The following is a 17262-nucleotide window of genomic DNA, read 5'->3' as shown; positions in this document are numbered from 1 at the left end:
TTCCCTCCTCCCCCACTTCCCTTAAGTGCTGAAAACCAGATTAATAGAAAATAAGATTCACTTGGAAGATAAGTCACTTTGTTTTAAGAGTATTTCAGTGAGATGGATCGCCCTGGCTTTGTAACATAAATTTGCAATCAACCTTATTGATTTCTTAATGCTCCGGAGAAATATTGTTAAGATTGATCTCAGCCTGGCCTCGTGTATTTTTAAAGCTGACAGACTTGGGGTTTTTCCCTCCTCTCATTGAGTTGCTCCAGTTGGGGAATGGGCAGCACATCCTGCTGCCCAGCCAGCGCCTTCCTCTCTGGTGGCCTCCAAGGACCTGGTGGCCTCCAAGAGCCTGGTGGCCCTTTGTATTCTGCCACTCAGTGTGTCCACCCGGGCACTGCCGTGGGGAGAGAAAGTCTAAAAGCATTGAGAGAAGATGCTGGGGGGGAGGTGGTCGTGGCGAGGGAGCCCTGCATGACCCCGCTCTGTTTTACACCCCCCGGTTCCTCAGGCCCCAAAGAAGGAGCTGCAGAACGGGGTGATCCGTGGCTACCAGATCGGGTACCGGGAGAACAGCCCCGGCAGCAACGGGCAGTACAGCATTGTGGAGATGAAGGCCACGGGGGACAGCGAGGTCTACACGCTGGACAACCTGAAGAAGTTTGCCCAGTACGGGGTGGTGGTGCAGGCGTTCAACCGCGCGGGGACGGGACCCTCCTCCAGCGAGATCAACGCCACCACGCTGGAGGACGGTAAGGCTATCCCCATCCCCGGTACCACGTCCCACCCAGGGGACTCCCTGCCCTGTCCCCAGCAGGATTTGGGGTGGCTGCTGCTCTCTGGAGCCCTGGGGAGGAGTTGTGAGCACGGGGATGTCAGGACACCCGTGGCACTGGCTTTAGAAGGATGTCAAGGTAGATTGAGATGTTGTCAAAGTGCCGGGGAGGTTTCCATCCAGGAGAGACCGCTGGTGGCCCCAGTCAGTTTAAAAACAAGGAGGAAAAAGTTTTGCAGTGTGTTTGCTCAGCAGTTTTTCATACTTAATTAAGGCTCTCGTTAGCCTGTCAAACCGTGATCATTTCCTGGCTGCATTAGCACTCCTCCTGGGGTATTCAAGGGCCCCTGTTTTAGCAATAGTGTCTTTTCCATAATTATATTACCTTCATTTTGTTCAAACGGACTATCTGTATTAGTTTATTATACTCTGTCCCTAATTACATGGTGCTTATATTTTTGCACCTAAGTAATATGAAACAATAATCATTTTCAAAGAGCATCGTTATGGTGATGTATTATCATTTAAATGCTCATAAAAATTAGAGTTACCTCTTATGGGGCAATGGGATCTAATTACCTCGCATCCAGCCAGCTCTCCCACTCTCCCCTGGCTGGGAAGCGCAGTGTGTCTCCATGGCCTCCCTGTCCCCGTGAGCAGGGGGGTTGCACCCACCTCAGTGGTCCAGGAGGAGCAAAAATGCATGTTGGGGACAGACTTCTGTGTTCGCCCGGCCCTGGTGCCCTGCACGCCAGGCAGAACCAGCTTCAGAGGCTCAAGAAGCCAGGGGAGAGGGGGCTGCAGCACAGTGGGGTGCCATGTGGGTGCAATCAGGGTGGCTGACCCATGGGTTCCTTCAGCCTGGCATTTCCCTCTCCATCCTCCTGCTGACTCTGTCCCCCTTGTCTGTCCCCTCCTCAGTCCCCAGCCAGCCCCCCGAGAACGTGCGGGCCATCTCCATCACGTCGGACGTGGCCGTGATCTCCTGGTCAGAACCCCCCCGCAGCACCCTCAACGGGGTGCTCAAGGGGTACCGGGTCATCTTCTGGTCCCTCTACATGGATGGAGGTGGGTGTTTTGGGTGATGTGTGATGGGTGATGTGGGGGAGCAGGCCGGGTGACGGCGTGGGGCTGACGGGCCCCGTCTCCCCGCAGAGTGGGGCGAGATGCAGAACATCACGACCACGCGGGAGCGAGTGGAGCTGCGGGGCATGGAGAAGTTCACCAACTACAGCGTGCAGGTGCTGGCCTACACCCAGGCGGGCGACGGCGTGCGCAGCAGCGTGCTCTACATCCAGACCAAGGAGGACAGTAAGTGCGGCGCTGCCCAGGGGAGCCGGGTACGCTCTGCTCCTCCTTCCCCTGGCTGATGAACCTGGGCAGTGCGTGTTAGGGAGAAGCAGGAGGATGGGGCGTTGAGCAGGAGCCCTCAGCAGTCAACAGAGAAAGCCACGGGAGTGCTCGCATGGTGTGGAGCTGGCGAGGGAAGGGCTGGAGGAAACCACGGGCAGGGCATTTCCCACTCTCTCTTTCTTTCTTTCTTTTTTTTTTTTCTTCCTCATTTCCTTAAGTGCGGATATTTAAATATTTACACCCCTGCCTGCCCTACTTTAATGCCATTAATTCAGTAGTGGAGTGTTTCCCGTGGGCTGGCCTCGCTGCCTGCCCGTCCCTGGGAAGTGCCAGATGCCAGGGAGCCACAGCTGGGCAGGGGTAAGGCTGAGCCACTCCGGCGGATTACGGACACGGCCATTAAAAGCCAATCACCATTTCTTCACCAGAGCCTGGGCTGCGATTATTCCACCCGCCTCGTGGTTGGAGGGAACTGGAGGCACCCATGGAGAGGTGTCCCGGGGGCGGTGGGGTGACCACAGTCTCTCTCCTTCAGTTCCAGGTCCCCCGGCTGGCATCAAGGCTGTCCCCTCTTCCGCCAGCAGCGTGGTGGTGTCCTGGCTGCCCCCGGCCAAGCCCAATGGCATCATTCGGAAATACACCATCTTCTGCTCCAGCCCCGGCTCGGGGCAACCGGTACGGGATGGGGATGGGGAATCACCAGGGTGTGCCAAAAGAACGCCAAGCAGGAAGGGGAGGGAGGGCTGGTGCCAGGCTGTGGCAGCAGGAAAAGTCCCTCAGGCCAGGTCTATGCACTGGAGAGTTGTACCCGTGGACACTCTTCATCAGGGCATAGTCCCATCTTCTGCCTCTTCCCTTTCTCCTGCATCTTCCCTCCTTAGCGCTTGCTCCAGGAGGGGAAATGTGCCAGCAGCGGACCGAAAATAAAACAGGAATCAAACCTGGCCCCATCCCTCCGTTGCGAGGGGGAGGTTGATGGGAGGTCTGCAGACTAGTGCTTATCAAAAGCTCCTTCTCAAACTCATTTCACTATCTGAGCCTCTGGTTTCCAGGGCAACATAATCTTTTCATCAAAGCAACTGGTAAAACCGCTGGGATCCGATATTGTTTTCCTGGCATCTTGTCAAAGCTGTCATTTGGGTAAAAAAAAAAAAAATTATGTATACTATACAATATTCATATATGTGTCTGCTTGTGGGGTACAGTTACACCTGCCGGCCCCACAAGGGCACGCACTTGAAGGGGGCGAGTGCGCTGATACCCGTGTGTTTGCAGACACGAACCCACATCCATCCCGTGCCACATCCCATCGTTGGGTCCTGCCCCCATTCCGGGGCCAGGGTGGGTGCCATGTGGGGCGCAGGGTCCCTGGGGCAGGGTGGCTTTGGCCCCGAGGTGATGGGACCGGCGCTTGCGCGCAGCCTTGCTGCCAGCCAGACCTCTCCGGAGGACGGCCAGTGGGGTTGGGGACAGTCCCTGCATCACCTGCAGGAAATGAGCCCACAGGGGGTTTTCGGGGAGCCCCCGGCTGCCGGCTGTGAGCGCAGAGGGGTTTTGGCAGCCCGGCCAGGCCTTGCCTCCGTGCCCGGACCCGCTGCGGCTCGGTGGGCAGCCGGGGAAGCGTCCTTTGCCGGGAACGCATCACGCCGTCGCAGCCATCTGTTCCTCGGGCTCCGGCCCCGGCTCCCTGGAGAAATGACGACACCAGCAGGTTTAGGCTGGCATTGAGAAACACCGAGCGGGGCTGAACCACCAACCCACGGCACCTCCAGGGATGGGGGCTGCAGGGAGCCAAGGGAGCTCCCAGGGATCGGTCCAGGTGGGGTGACCGGGACCCATGGACATCTGAAGGGAGCTGCAGGAGAGCTGGGGAGGGACTCCTTGTTGGGAAGTGCAGTGACAGGACAAGGGGGAACGGTTTTAAATTGGAACAGGGGAGATTTAGATTAGATACTAGATAGAAATTTGTTGCTGTGAGGGTGCTGAGAGCCCAGAGAAGCTGTGGCTGCCCCATCCCTGGAGGGGTTCAAGGCCAGGCTGGATGGGGCTTGGAGCGACCTGGGCTGGTGGGAGGTGTCCCTGCCCAGGGCAGGGGCGTTGGAACTGGATGGTCTTTCCCTTCCATCTCTAACCATTCTCCGATTCTGTGACCTCTTTTGACAGTTGGTTGGGGATGGGGCAGTGGGATGGTGGAGATGCCCTGGGTCTGGGATACTGGGGAGCTGGTGGGGATGCCCAGGTGCAGGCAGCTGGTGGTGTTGCTCCCACTGTCAGGGTGCCCAGGCTGAGGGCGATGGGGGTGAGTTGAGGGTCTCACGGAGGCTGTACCTTCTCCCATTCCCCTCCACAGGCCCCCAGCGAGTACGAGACCAGCCCCGACCAGCTCTTCTACCGCATCGCCCACCTGAACCGGGGGCAGCAGTACATGCTGTGGGTGGCCGCCGTCACCTCCGCCGGCCGCGGCAACATCAGCGAGAAAGTCACCATCGAGCCTGCTGGGAAAGGTACAGCGGGGGCCACCGGTGTTTGGGGGGGGACCAACACCCTGGCTCTGCTGTCCCCTGCCCCTTGGGTTGCTTTGGCTGCTCCACATCAGCCTCCAGCAAGGGACGGCGGGGGGTGGCTTGTGACCAGGGCAAAGAGGGGATGGAATGGGGGGGTCTTGGCTCTTATTCCACCGCGGGGAGGGGTGGTCCACGCACAGGACCTGCCCACCAGGCTGACCTCCTCCTTGCCCCCAAGCCCCTGCCAAGATCATCTCGTTCGGAGGCACCGTCACCACCCCATGGATGAAGGACGTGAGGCTGCCATGCAACTCTGTCGGGGAGCCTGTCCCCGCCATCAAGTGGACCAAGGACAGGTAGTGAGGGGGGGGACAGCCATGCCCCAGCCCCGGCTGGGGTCACAGTGCCCGCTACGTTGTCCTGGCTGTGTTGTACACGGCTGATGGACCCTGTCTTCTCCCGACAGCGAGGACTCTGCCATCCCCGTGACGGTGGACGGCCACCGCCTCATCCAGGCCAACGGCACGCTGGTGCTGCGCTCGGTGAAGGCGGAGGACTCGGGCTACTACACCTGCACGGCCACCAACACCTGGGGCTTCGACACCATCATCATCAACCTGCTGGTGCAAGGTGAGGGGCGCTGGTGGGGGTGGTGTGTGGTCCCATCTCTGTGTCCATCCATGCCCCGTATGGTCTCGGTCCTTCTCGATGGATGGTGTGAGCCTGTGCTCTTGTGTGCCTGCTGCTCCTGGGGGGTGGAGCACCCCAGGGTCTGTCTTGAGTGAGTGAGTGAGGGGCTCTCACTCGCACAGGGCTGAGGGGGAGGTCTTGTTGTCGTTTTCCTTCTGGGGGGGGCACAGTTTTGGGGCACTTTCACCCCAGGCGTGCACGGTGCTCACGGGCTTTTCCCTCCTCCCTAGTGCCCCCGGACCAGCCCCGCCTGACCGTCTCCAAGACCTCAGCATCCTCCATCACGCTGGCCTGGATTCCTGGGGACAACGGGGGCAGCTCCATCCGGGGTACGGCTGCTGGGGGGGCGATGGGGTCGGCACCGGCACCACAGCACCTGTCCCCATCCCAGAGCCACGGCTGCTTCTGGTCCTGGCCCTGGGGACAAGGCTGATGGCACATCCCTGCACGCTGAGCACACTTTTTTGATCTCGGTGCCTCAGTTTCTCCCTCTCTGGAACACTCCAGGTTAAGGGTGATGCTTCTGAGGTTGCAGGAGGGCTGATTGAAGTAGTTAATGAAGGGCTTTCTGTTAATTGCTTGGGTGCTGGTGGCCAGGGCCAGCCCCAGCGGCTGCTCGGTGTCTCCCAGCCTCGACATGACTCCAAACCCAACGGGGCAGGGTTTGTCCCCCATCCCCTGTGTCTCTCGTCCCCGTCATGCTGGGGGCTCCAGGAGGGCTCCAGGAGCGTCCCTGCTTTCCAGAGCCTCCTTTCTGCTCTGATTCATCTCATGAATTATACGTCGAAACAGCTGCACACGGAGGGGGGAGCAGGGAAGGAGGCCTCGCTTACAATTAATTAAAAGCATGAAAGTAATTACAAGCAAATCTCCCCAGCCAGCAGCCTTTCACTCCAGCGGACTCTGTTGATAAATTTGGTTATAATTGGATTAGAAATATTGAAAACATGCTGCATGTGCAAAATAAATAAATAACCGGTGGCAGGCACCAGGGTGCCAGGCACGGTGGGCGGCGCGGGGGTGCCGAGGCCGGCTTTGATGTGGCCGGGAAAGGTTGTGCCCATGGGCAGACCCGGGAATGTCCTGGTTCCCCTGTCCTGCAGCCACAGGGGAGCCTCTCTTCGGGCACTGATCTGCTGGAGCTGGGCCTTCTCAGGGCTGATGTGGGGCACACACGTGTCTTCGTGTGGCTCCTTTGGCATTGCCACCCCGGTACCCGGGCAGCATTGGCACCTGGGGTGGTCCTGCAAGCTCACGCCAAGGCAGAAAGCCTGCTCTTCTCTATTATTTTGATTTGAGAAGTGGCAAAAGGACCTGCCCAAATAGCCAAATGCATCGCTGCACCGTGACAGTTTGGGGATTTTGCACCCCCAGCCAAAGTCAGAGCAGTCAGGGTAGCGGGCAGTGCTGTATTCACCCCCCCAAATCTCCGTGCTCCCCAGGAAAGCCCGGCGAGCACCTCATTGAAGGTGGTGTAATGGGTTTGCTCATCTAGGACACGGTGTGCTTCCTGATGCTCTTCATCACGGCGGAGGAGGTGGTGTTCAGTGACAGGAGCAGCTCCCTGGGGGAGCCAGTTAATCCCGGCTTTCCCCGTGGAGCCTCACACCGATCCCGCGTGTTCCGTGCTCCCTGCGGGGAACCGAGCCGTGGGGCCGTGGGGGGTGATGTGTGGGCAGGGGAGCAGAGGGGGGGTTGGCTCTCGGAGAGAGGCCGGGGGGCTCTGGCAGGGCACTGGGAAGGAAGGTGGCTAGCTGCTGGGGGTGCCTGCCTGCCACTTGCCCCAAGGCTCTTCCAATGGAGCTGACCTCCATCGAGGCCACGTTGCAGGGTCCAGGATGGCTGTAGATCACTCCAGCTAATGGTTTGGAGCTAGTTGTAGCCCATGTGGGTCATGTAGGCTGTTTCCATCACTGTTCACATGCAGGAACCCACTGGTTGCACTGGACTCTGCCACGGGATGTCCCCAGAGTGGACACAGGGTACTCCATGGGCTCTGCGTGCCGGTGGTAACCCTTCTCTTGCCCTGCCCGGGTGCCACTCGCCTCCCCCCCAGCACCCCGTGTGCCTGCAGGTGACCACTGTGTCCTTTCTCCCCCAGGCTTCGTGCTCCAGTACTCGGTGGACAACAGCGAGGAGTGGAAGGACGTGTTCATCAGCTCCTCCGAGCGCTCCTTCAAGCTGGAGAGCCTCAAGTGCGGCACCTGGTACAAGGTGAAGCTGGCGGCCAAGAACAGCGTGGGGGCCGGCCGCATCAGCGAGATCATCGAAGCCAAGACCCACGGCAGAGGTGAGCCTGCCCCACGGCGTCCCTGCCCCACTCGGGGTGGTCCCTTCCCTGCCGCAACCCCCCTGACGGCTCCTCTCCCGCAGAGCCCTCCTTCAGCAAGGACCAGCACCTCTTCACCCACATCAACTCCACGCACGCCAGGCTGAACCTGCAGGGCTGGAGCAGCGGGGGCTGCCCCATCACCGCCATCGTCCTGGAGTACCGGCCCAAGGGCAACTGGGTCTGGCAGAGCCTCCGCACCAACAGCTCCAGCGAGGTCTTCCTGACGGAGCTGCGGGAGGCCACCTGGTACGAGCTCCGCATGAAGGCCTGCAACAGCGCCGGCTGCGGCAACGAGACCACCCAGTTTGCCACGCTGGACTACGACGGCAGTGAGTGGTGGTGATGGAGGGGGGACAGGCTGGGGGGAAGACTGGTTGGGGGGCTGCCGGGAGCGCCCACGGCTCACCTGTCCCCGCTCTGCCCTAGGCACCATCCCCCCCATCAAGTCCGCCCAAGGGGAGGGCGACGACGTGAAGAAGCTCTTCACCATCGCCTGCCCCGTGATCCTGGCCACGCTGGGAGTGGCCCTCCTCTTCATCATCCGCAAGAAGAGGAAGGAGAAGCGGCTGAAGAGGCTTCGAGGTGAGATGGGGCTCAGGGGCATGGGACAGGGCAGCAGAGCTGTGCCTTCCTGGATGGGCTCGTTATGCCCTAAATGACTCATAAAATAGGAAAACCAACTTCCTTCTTGTTTTTTTTTTGTTGTTGTTGTTGTTGTTGTGTGTGTCCCTTGCACAGATGCGAAGAGTTTGGCTGAGATGCTGATCAGGTGGGTCTCCCAGCTGCGAGCGGTGGGATGCTGGGTGCTGGGGGTCCTCCTTGGTGCTTTTAAGCCCAGGCTCAGAGCGGGGAAGGTTGTGCTCCTGGCGGCCCTTGCCTGCCAAGAGGGTTGAAGCCAGAGGGTCTGGAGCTGGCTTGGGGGAGAGCTGGAGAGCTGAGCCCCGGTGGGCTGGCTGGCAGGGACCCCCCCAGCCCCTGCCTGGCTTGAGCCGCTGGGGCTCTCTCCAGTAATGGCGGGGTCTGCGTCCCCTCTTACCTCACAGCAAGAATAACCGCAGCTTTGACACGCCGGTGAAGGGCCCCCCGCAAGGCCCCCGACTGCACATCGACATCCCCCGGGTGCAGCTCCTCATCGAGGACAAGGAAGGCATCAAGCAGCTGGGTAAGCGCCCTGCTCTTCTTGTGATACGGGCCCCAACCCTGGCCACAGCACCCCTTCTGGCCCCAGGGAGCCCGGGGTGTCCCCAGGCTGTGCTCTGCCCATGGAGGGTCCTCTTCCCCTTGGTGTCTGCTGGCAGCACCCACAGCCATCTCCTCAGCTGGGGCTCTGCCTCAACAGGGTCACCATCACCCCACTGCCCTGGCTGGGGACCCCATCCCCATGTGCCCCACAGCGGGGAAGCCAGGGAGTCCCATGGCCGTGCCAAGTGTGGGCTGGTGGACACCTCCAGGGAGAGAAAGAGGTGTGAGCTCCGGCTTTTTTTTCCCGCAGGGGATGACAAAGCCACCATCCCGGTGACCGACACGGAGTTCAGCCAGGCGGTGAACCCCCAGAGCTTCTGCACGGGCGTCTCGCTGCATCACCCCGCTCTCATCCAGAACACCGGGCCCCTCATCGACATGTCGGACATCCGCCCCGGGACCAGTAAGTGACTGGGGTGGGTGTGCTGGGAGCGGCATGGGGGGCTGCCAGGCACGGGCACGAGGCAGGTATGGATGAACCCAGCTGAGTGCCCTCTGGCAGCACAGGGGCACCGTGGCCAGTCCTGGCATGTCCCCTTCCAGAGGGGAGCTCCTTCAGCGGGGTGTTGGGGTGCAGGCTCTGGCCGTGCCTAAAAGCAGCTGTTGGTAAGGCAGGAGGAGCAGGGAGCGCTCTGGGGACATGGGGACAGTGATTCTTCCTGGGGGGCTGTGTTGTGCCAGGTCTCAGTGGGGACAGACCCCCAGAGCATCTCTGTGGGGTTTGGAGGTGGGGGGATATGTGGGATACAGCCCCCCAGCTCCTGCCCACAGCACCCAAACTCGATCCGTCTCCTAGAAATTTAGGACAGGCTACAAAGGTGGTGGTGGTCCTCCAAAGCTTCCTGAGGCTTTGAGCAGCCTGGTCTGCTGGGGGGTGTCCCTGCCCAGGGCAGGGGGTGGAACGAGATGATCTTCAAGGTCCCTTCCAACCCCTTACCATTCTATGACTCTGTCACCTTCGTGCCTTAGACCCTGTGTCAAGGAAGAGCGTGAAGTCCGCACACAGCACCCGCAACCGGTACTCCAGCCAGTGGACCCTCACCAAGTGCCAGGCGTCCACCCCAGCACGGACCCTCACCTCTGACTGGAGGACGGTGGGCTCCCAGCACGGCATCACGGTCACCGAGAGCGACAGCTACAGCGCCAGCCTCTCTCAGGACACAGGTAGGACAGGGCCACCCTGCGCTCTGGGGGCTGCTGCTTTGGGGTACACGGGTTTGTTGGTGGTGACCCCAAACTGGGAGCTTGAGGTGGCTGCAGAAGGAGAATTTACTGTGAGTCAATGGGATTTTGGAACCAGGACTTCCACTGTGAGAGCCACTTACTAGTCATAATCTTAACTAGAAATTGGAGTTCAGTTTTCACAAAATCACAGAATGGTATGGGTTTGGAAGGGACCTCTGGAGATCATCCAGTCCAACCCCCTGCCAGAGCAGGGCCACCCAGAGCAGGTCCCACAGGAACGTGTCCAAGTGGGTTTGAATGTCTCCAGAGAAGGAGACTCCACCACCTTTCTGGGCAGCCTCTTCCAGGGCTCTGCCACTCTCATAGTAAAGAAGTTCCTCCTTATGTGTAGGTGGAACTTCTTATATTCAAGTTTGTGCCCGTTTCCTCTTGTCCTGTCCCTGGGCACCACTGAAAAAAGACCGGCCCCATCCTCCTGACACCCACCCTTGAAGTATTTATAGGTGTTGATCAGATCCCCCCTCAGCCTTCTCTTCTCCAGACTAAAAAGCTCCAAGTCCCCCAGCCTCTCCTCATAAGGCAGATGTTGTACCACTGCTTCCAGCCAATAGCATCATAAATTGGACAGACTCTTCTTCCAGGTCTGGTGCTCTCCATGAGCTGCTGCTGGTGGTGTCCCCTGCCCTGTGCTTCAGGCTCTGCTCTGGAGTGTAGAGTTCCAGGTTAAGGGATGTGGCTGCCCTGGTGCGTGGTGGTGACCGTGTGTGTGGGCAGGGCTCTGTCCTGGTGGCAGATGTGGGGATGTGCTGTCACCTCCTGGTCCCCTCCAGAAGCTCTGGGCTGGCTCCTGAGCAGGAAGGGTCAGCCTGGGTCTTCCAGTCACAATAACAATGTGTAAAATTATGTTCTCGGGGCCAGGAAGAATTCGCAGGTGGGTGATGGGTCCTCTCCTCCACAGACAAGGGGCGGAACAGCATGGTGTCAACGGAGAGCGCCTCGTCCACCTACGAGGAGCTGGCACGGGCCTACGAGCACGCGAAGCTGGAGGAGCAGCTGCAGCACGCCAAGTTCGAGATCACAGAGTGCTTCATCTCCGACAGCTCCTCCGACCAGATGACCACGGGCACCACAGACAACGCTGACAGCATGACCTCCATGAGCACCCCCTCCGAGCCGGGCATCTGTCGCTTCACAGCCTCCCCCCCGAAACCCCAGGACAGCGAGCGGGGCAAGAGCGTGGCCGTACCCATCCCGCACCGCGCCAGCAAGAGTACGTACACCCGGGCTCTGCCTGGGGATTGGCTCTGCTTTCTCTGGGGGTTGGCTCTAGTTGGACACTGTGTGCTGACACACAGAGGGGCTCCCCCCCCCGCTTTCACAGTGTTCTCTCTCTGGTGCTCGTTGAAGGTAATGCGCACTCTTGGGCATTAATTCACACTAAGTTGGGCTCTTTCTTGCTCTTTCGCGGTAATTCGCGCTCATCTTTGCTCGTGGTGATTCGGGGGAATTCGCAATCGCTCGCAGTCATTTGCTCTCTCTCGTGGTAATCTGCGTTCGCGATAATTCGCACTCTTTTGCGGTAATCTTCGCTCGCGGTAATTCGCGGTTATCTGAGTTCGCGGTAATTCGCACTCGTTCGCGGTAATTCTCGGTAATCTGCGTTCGCGGTAATCTACGTTCGCGGTAATTCGCGGTAATCTACGTTCGCGGTAATTCGCGGTAATCTGCGTTCGCGGTAATTCGCGCTCTTTAGCGGTAATTCGCGGTAATTCGCGGTAATCTACGTTCGCGGTAATTCGCGGTAATTCGCGGTAATCTTCGCTCGCGGTAATTCGCGGTAATTCGCTGTAATCCACGCTCGCGGTAATTCGCGGTAATTGGCGCTCTTTCGCGGTAATTCGCGCTAATCTCCGCTCGCGGTAATTCGCGGTAATCTCCGTTCGCGGTAATTCGCGCTCTTTCGCGGTAATTCGCTGTAATCTCGCTCGCGGTAATTCGCGGTAATTCGCGGTAATCTTCGCTAGCGGTAATTCGCCGTAATCCACGCTCGCGGTAATTCGCGGTAATTCGCGGTAATCTGCGTTCGCGGTAATCTACGTTCGCGGTAATTCGCGGTAATTCGCGGTAATTCGCGGTAATCAGCGTTCGCGGTAATTCGCGGTAATCTGCTTTCGTCTTAATCTTCGCTCGCGGTAATTCGCGCTCATTCGCGGTAATCTGCGTTGGCGGTAATTCGCGGGAGTTCGCGGTAATTCGCGGTAATCTTCGCTCGCGGTAATTCGCGGTAATCTGGGTTCGCGGTAATTCTCGGTAATTCGCGGTAATTCGCGGTAATCTTCGCTCGCGGTAATTTGCGCTCGTTCGCGGTAATCTGCGTTGGCGGTAATTCGCGGTGATCTTCGCTCGCGGTAATTCGCGCTCATTCGCGGTAATTCGCGGTAATCTTCGCTCGCGGTAATTAGCGTTCGCGGTAATTCGCGGTAATCTGCTTTCGTCTTAATCTTCGCTCGCGGTAATTCGCGCTCATTCGCGGTAATCTGCGTTGGCGGTAATTCGCGGTGATCTTCGCTCGCGGTAATTCGCGGTAATTCGCGGTAATTCGCGGTAATCTTCGCTCGCGGTAATTTGCGCTTGTTCGCGGTAATCTGCTTTCGTCTTAATCTTCGCTCGCGGTAATTCGCGGTAATCTACGTTCGCGGTAATTCGCGCTCTTTCGCGGTAATTCGCACTAATCTCCGCTCGCGGTAATTCGCGGTAATCTGCGTTCGCGGTAATCTACGTTGGCGGTAATTCGCGATCTTTCGCGGTAGTTCGTGGTAATTCGCGGTAATCTCGCTCGCGGTAATTCGCGCTCTTTTGCGCTAATCTCCGCTCGCGGTAATTCGCGGTAATTCGCGGTAATCTTCGCTCGCGGTAATTCGCGGTAATTCGCGGTAATCTTCGCTCGCGGTAATTCGCGGTAATTCGCGGTAATCTTCGCTCGCGGTAATTCGCGGTAATTCGCGGTAATCTTCGCTCGCGGTAATTCGCGGTAATTCGCGGTAATCTTCGCTCGCGGTAATTCGCGGTAATTCGCGGTAATCTTCGCTCGCGGTAATTCGCGGTAATTCGCGGTAATCTTCGCTCGCGGTAATTCGCGGTAATTCGCGGTAATCTTCGCTCGCGGTAATTCGCGGTAATTCGCGGTAATCTTCGCTCGCGGTAATTCGCGGTAATTCGCGGTAATCTTCGCTCGCGGTAATTCGCGGTAATTCGCGGTAATCTTCGCTCGCGGTAATTCGCGGTAATTCGCGGTAATCTCCGTTCGCGGTAATCTACGTTGGCGGTAATTCGCGATCTTTCGCGGTAGTTCGTGGTAATTCGCGGTAATCTCGCTCGCGGTAATTCGCGCTCTTTTGCGCTAATCTCCGCTCGCGGTAATCTATGTTCGCCGTAATTCGCAGTAATCTCGCTTGTGGTAATTCGCGCTCTTTCGCGGTAAATTGCGGTAATCTGCGTTTGTGGTAATCCACACTCGCGGTACTTTGTGGTAATTCGCGCTGTTTCGCGGCCATCCTCACTCGCAGTAATTCGCACTCCTTCGTGGTAATCTGTGCTCTTCAGTAGTAATTGACGCTCTTTCCTGCTAATCTGCAGTAATTCCTGCTCTTTCCCCCTCGCGGTGACTCCTGCTGCTTCGTGCCCTTTCTGGCTCCCGCTCCTCCCCCCTCCCCTTTGGGCTCCCACAGCAATGAGACAAAAGCAAGTTTTAAACCAAATTTATTTCCCGCCTCCCCCTCATGTCCCGTATTTCTTTCTTTTCCCCGCTGGTTCCAGCCCTGCGCTACCCCAGCGCATGGGGACACGTGGTGACACCCACACTCTGGTTCCGCTCTCCCAGACACCCCCCGTTGAGTGCAGGACGGAGAGACTGGGGCCCAGAGGAGCGATACAGCCCGGGGTTATCTCCAGCGGTGGTGGTGCGATGGCTCCTTCGGGTTAGGGCTGGGTCCTGGTTGGGTTGGGTGGCCGTGGTTGCTCTGGGACACAGCTCCTGTGGTTGTACCCTATTCCAGGACTTGTCTTTCTCCACCAGAGACAATCCACTCAAGGACAAGGGCTGGAACCCCTCCACCAGTAGAACTGCTCCAGCCTGGGCTTTCTCCTCCCTGACTTAATACACATTTTCCAGGGGGCTGGTTTTTTGGAGGAGACCAGGGCAGCTGCAATTTTCTTTTAACGTAACACATATATCACATGTGTGTCAAACACAGAGTAGATCCATTTTTAAATTACAGATGGGAGAAGGGGTAGTGAATTTATACACTGTCAATTATACAGTATAATATACTTATATTTTACATAGTGGAACATATATTGCAGTGTAGAAGACAGAATATACTACAATAGTCATCTAAACTTGTATTTCCCAAACTACCTCACAAAACATCCAGTTAAAGGTTTATAGTGCATTATATATACATTGCATATATATATATACACACACACTGCATTATACATATATACACTGCATTATATATATATATACACAAATCTACACACAGCAGTGTAGTGTTGCATTTTCTTACACAACCCACGGCACTGGAGTGACCCCACGCTCTGTGCACACACAGCCATCAACCCTTCCGTTAAGGTATGAGCATTATACACTGTTCCATGCAATCCTAAGACACCGTTTCTTGCAGCACCTCTGGTGTTTACATCAGAACGTATAGCAACGGGGTACAACAGGGTTCATGGGGCACGTACAGGTGTATATATATAACAACGGTGTGAGGTGTACAATGGGTGTTTCAAATGCAGCACAAGCGTTTAGACAGAACATGTTACAAAACAAAAATGTGATATTACTGCCCCGTATCACACACAAAATTGCCATTAGCACAGCATAGTAATGGATAGAATCTATACGGGTGGATAGAGCAGGTATGATGGGTGCAGTGCAGGTGTTTACACAGGTCACACAACACAACATGAGACATACCATGGACACTACTGGCCTGGAGCACACACAGATTATTGACACCGTACCATACATTACATACACATACACCATCTGGCACCATACCATACATTACATATACATACACATTTACACAGAGCACATTGCAACCCAAGAACGTGCTATTTACACCACTGACCACAATGAGACCATGTTGCACAGCAGGAACACACTTTCTCAAGTATGTTTAAGACCCTGGAGAGCTCGTTGCAGTGACACCCTGCAGGATGATGCCAGCACACTGTGTATAATAAATATATTTATCAATTATTGTAGAGTCATAGAATGGTTAGAGTTGGAAGGGACCTTAAAGATCATCGAGTTCCAACCCCCCTGCCCTGGGCAGGGACACCTCCCACCAGACCAGGTTGCCCAAAGCCCCCTCCAGCCTGGCCTTGAACCCCTCCAGGGATGGGGCAGCCACAGCTTCTCTGGCCAACCTGTTCCAATGCCTCACCACCCTCACAGCAATGAATTTCTATCTAGTATCTAATCATCTAAATCTCCCCTCTTCCAATTTAAAACCGTTCCCCCTTGTCCTGTCACTGCACTTCCTGACAAAGGGTCCCTCCCCAGCTCTCCTGTAGCCCCTTCAGATATTGGAAGCTGCTCCAAGGTCTCCCTGTAGCCTCCTCTTCTCCAGGCTGAACAACCCCAGCTCCCTCAGCCTGTCCTCGTAGCAGAGGTGCTCCATCCCCCTGATCATCCTCGTGGCCCTCCTCTGGACCCTCTCCATCAGGTCCATGTCCTTCTTATACTGAGGGCTCCAGACCTGCACACAACACTCCAGGTGAGGTCTCACCAGAGCAGAGCAAAGTGGCAGAATCCCCTCTCTGGACCTGCTGGCAACGCAGCTTTTGATGCAGCCCAGGATGGGACTGGCCTTCTGGGCTGCAGGTGCCCACTGCCTGCTCATGTCCAGCTTCTCCTCCACCAGCACCCCCAAGTCCCTTTCCTCAGGGCTGCTTTCCAGTACCTCACCCCCTAGCCTGTACTGATCGTGAGGCTATATATCAATATATATCAATTTTTTATATCTATATGCCTGACCCTGTCTCCCCTTCCCCTCCCAGGCGACTACTGCAACCTCCCGCTCTATGTCAAGTCGGACGCCTTCTTCCGCAAGCCCGATGCCCACGAGCCCTGCCCGGTGGTGCCGCCGCGGGAAGCCTCCATCCGCAACCTGGCCCGGGCCTACCAGGCGCAGTCCCGGCACATGACGCTGGACCCCGGCGCCAAGCCCTTGGGGTTGCCCCCCCCGGCCTCCGCCGCAACCACCTTACCTCAACGGACTCTCCCCATGCCCGGCACGACGAGCACCGCCGCTGCGCCCGCCGCCGCCGCCGCCACCGCGGCCCCCACCGCCGCCGCCGCCACCGAGCCACCGGCCGCTGCCCCCACGCACTCCAAAGTGGGGGGCTCCAGGGACTCCCTCCTAGAAATGAGCACATCGGGGGTGAGCAGGTCTCAAAAACAAGGGGCCGGAGCCTACTCCAAGTCCTACACGCTGGTGTGAGGGCACCGGCCTGAGACCGGACGCTGCTCGTTTCCCAACCCCCCCAAACCTCCTTCCCCCTCCCGGCGCCATTTATATTTAATTAACAAACTTGTACATAACGAACTCTTTTGTATAAATGAAGCTATTTTCTTCTTCTCCGAACAGAAAAAGAAACCAGGGCACAAAGAATTTGATGTTACAGATTTAAAAATATAATATATATGTAAACATATATATATTTCACATCATTTTGAAAGGGGCACAAGGAAAGACTCAGCGACTTTTTTTTTTTTTTTTTCTTTTCTTCCCTAATCTTGTCAGTGGTTTTAAAAAGGAACGTCTCAAAAGACAATTGCATGCTATTTTACTGTTCTGAAAACAACAGGAGTTGCTTCGAATTTGCAAATGCTTATGTGTTAATACCTTTTTCTATGAAAAAAAACCCAGCGCTGTGTGCAATAAAGGTTATGTTTATACCTGGGCGTCCCTTGAGCGAGCGGGGCAGGAGCTGGTGAGTCCAGGAGCACCGTGACCGACGGCAGCGCTGCCTCCCGGCGCGGGGAGCCGTGGCGCAGGGCGGTCAAACACCCCGCAGCTCCCCGAGGACACGGGGTATCCCAGCACATCGCAGCCTGGTGATGCCCGGTGGAGCAGTCTCCAGTCAAGCCCCACCTCGATGTGGTTTATTTT

General features: G+C 57.1%; 1 protein-coding gene across 1 annotated transcript in view; it reads left to right on the top strand.

Annotated features, from left to right (window-relative positions):
- DSCAML1 (Down syndrome cell adhesion molecule like 1) overlaps window positions 1-17048 on the top strand; it is a gene marked incomplete at its 5' end in the record, with an annotated part of 104812 nt that extends 87764 nt beyond the window's left edge. Inside the window, 17 exons of the mRNA XM_014949517.1 lie at window positions 503-743; window positions 1688-1834; window positions 1922-2077; window positions 2655-2794; window positions 4470-4623; window positions 4862-4979; window positions 5090-5253; window positions 5544-5642; window positions 7415-7603; window positions 7687-7974; window positions 8072-8227; window positions 8384-8414; window positions 8689-8807; window positions 9138-9290; window positions 9857-10051; window positions 11031-11342; window positions 16148-17048. Coding sequence (XP_014805003.1) covers window positions 503-743; window positions 1688-1834; window positions 1922-2077; window positions 2655-2794; window positions 4470-4623; window positions 4862-4979; window positions 5090-5253; window positions 5544-5642; window positions 7415-7603; window positions 7687-7974; window positions 8072-8227; window positions 8384-8414; window positions 8689-8807; window positions 9138-9290; window positions 9857-10051; window positions 11031-11342; window positions 16148-16590 — 3105 coding nt within the window. The remainder of the gene's footprint in view (window positions 1-502; window positions 744-1687; window positions 1835-1921; window positions 2078-2654; window positions 2795-4469; window positions 4624-4861; window positions 4980-5089; window positions 5254-5543; window positions 5643-7414; window positions 7604-7686; window positions 7975-8071; window positions 8228-8383; window positions 8415-8688; window positions 8808-9137; window positions 9291-9856; window positions 10052-11030; window positions 11343-16147) is intronic.
- Window positions 17049-17262: the final 214 nt, after the last annotated feature.

This window comes from Calidris pugnax, unplaced genomic scaffold (assembly GCF_001431845.1).
Source record: "Calidris pugnax isolate Ruff unplaced genomic scaffold, ASM143184v1 scaffold180, whole genome shotgun sequence".
Taxonomy (NCBI): domain Eukaryota; kingdom Metazoa; phylum Chordata; class Aves; order Charadriiformes; family Scolopacidae; genus Calidris; species Calidris pugnax.
Note: the sequence above shows the minus strand (reverse complement) of the source record. Positions and strands in the feature narration are given on the sequence as shown.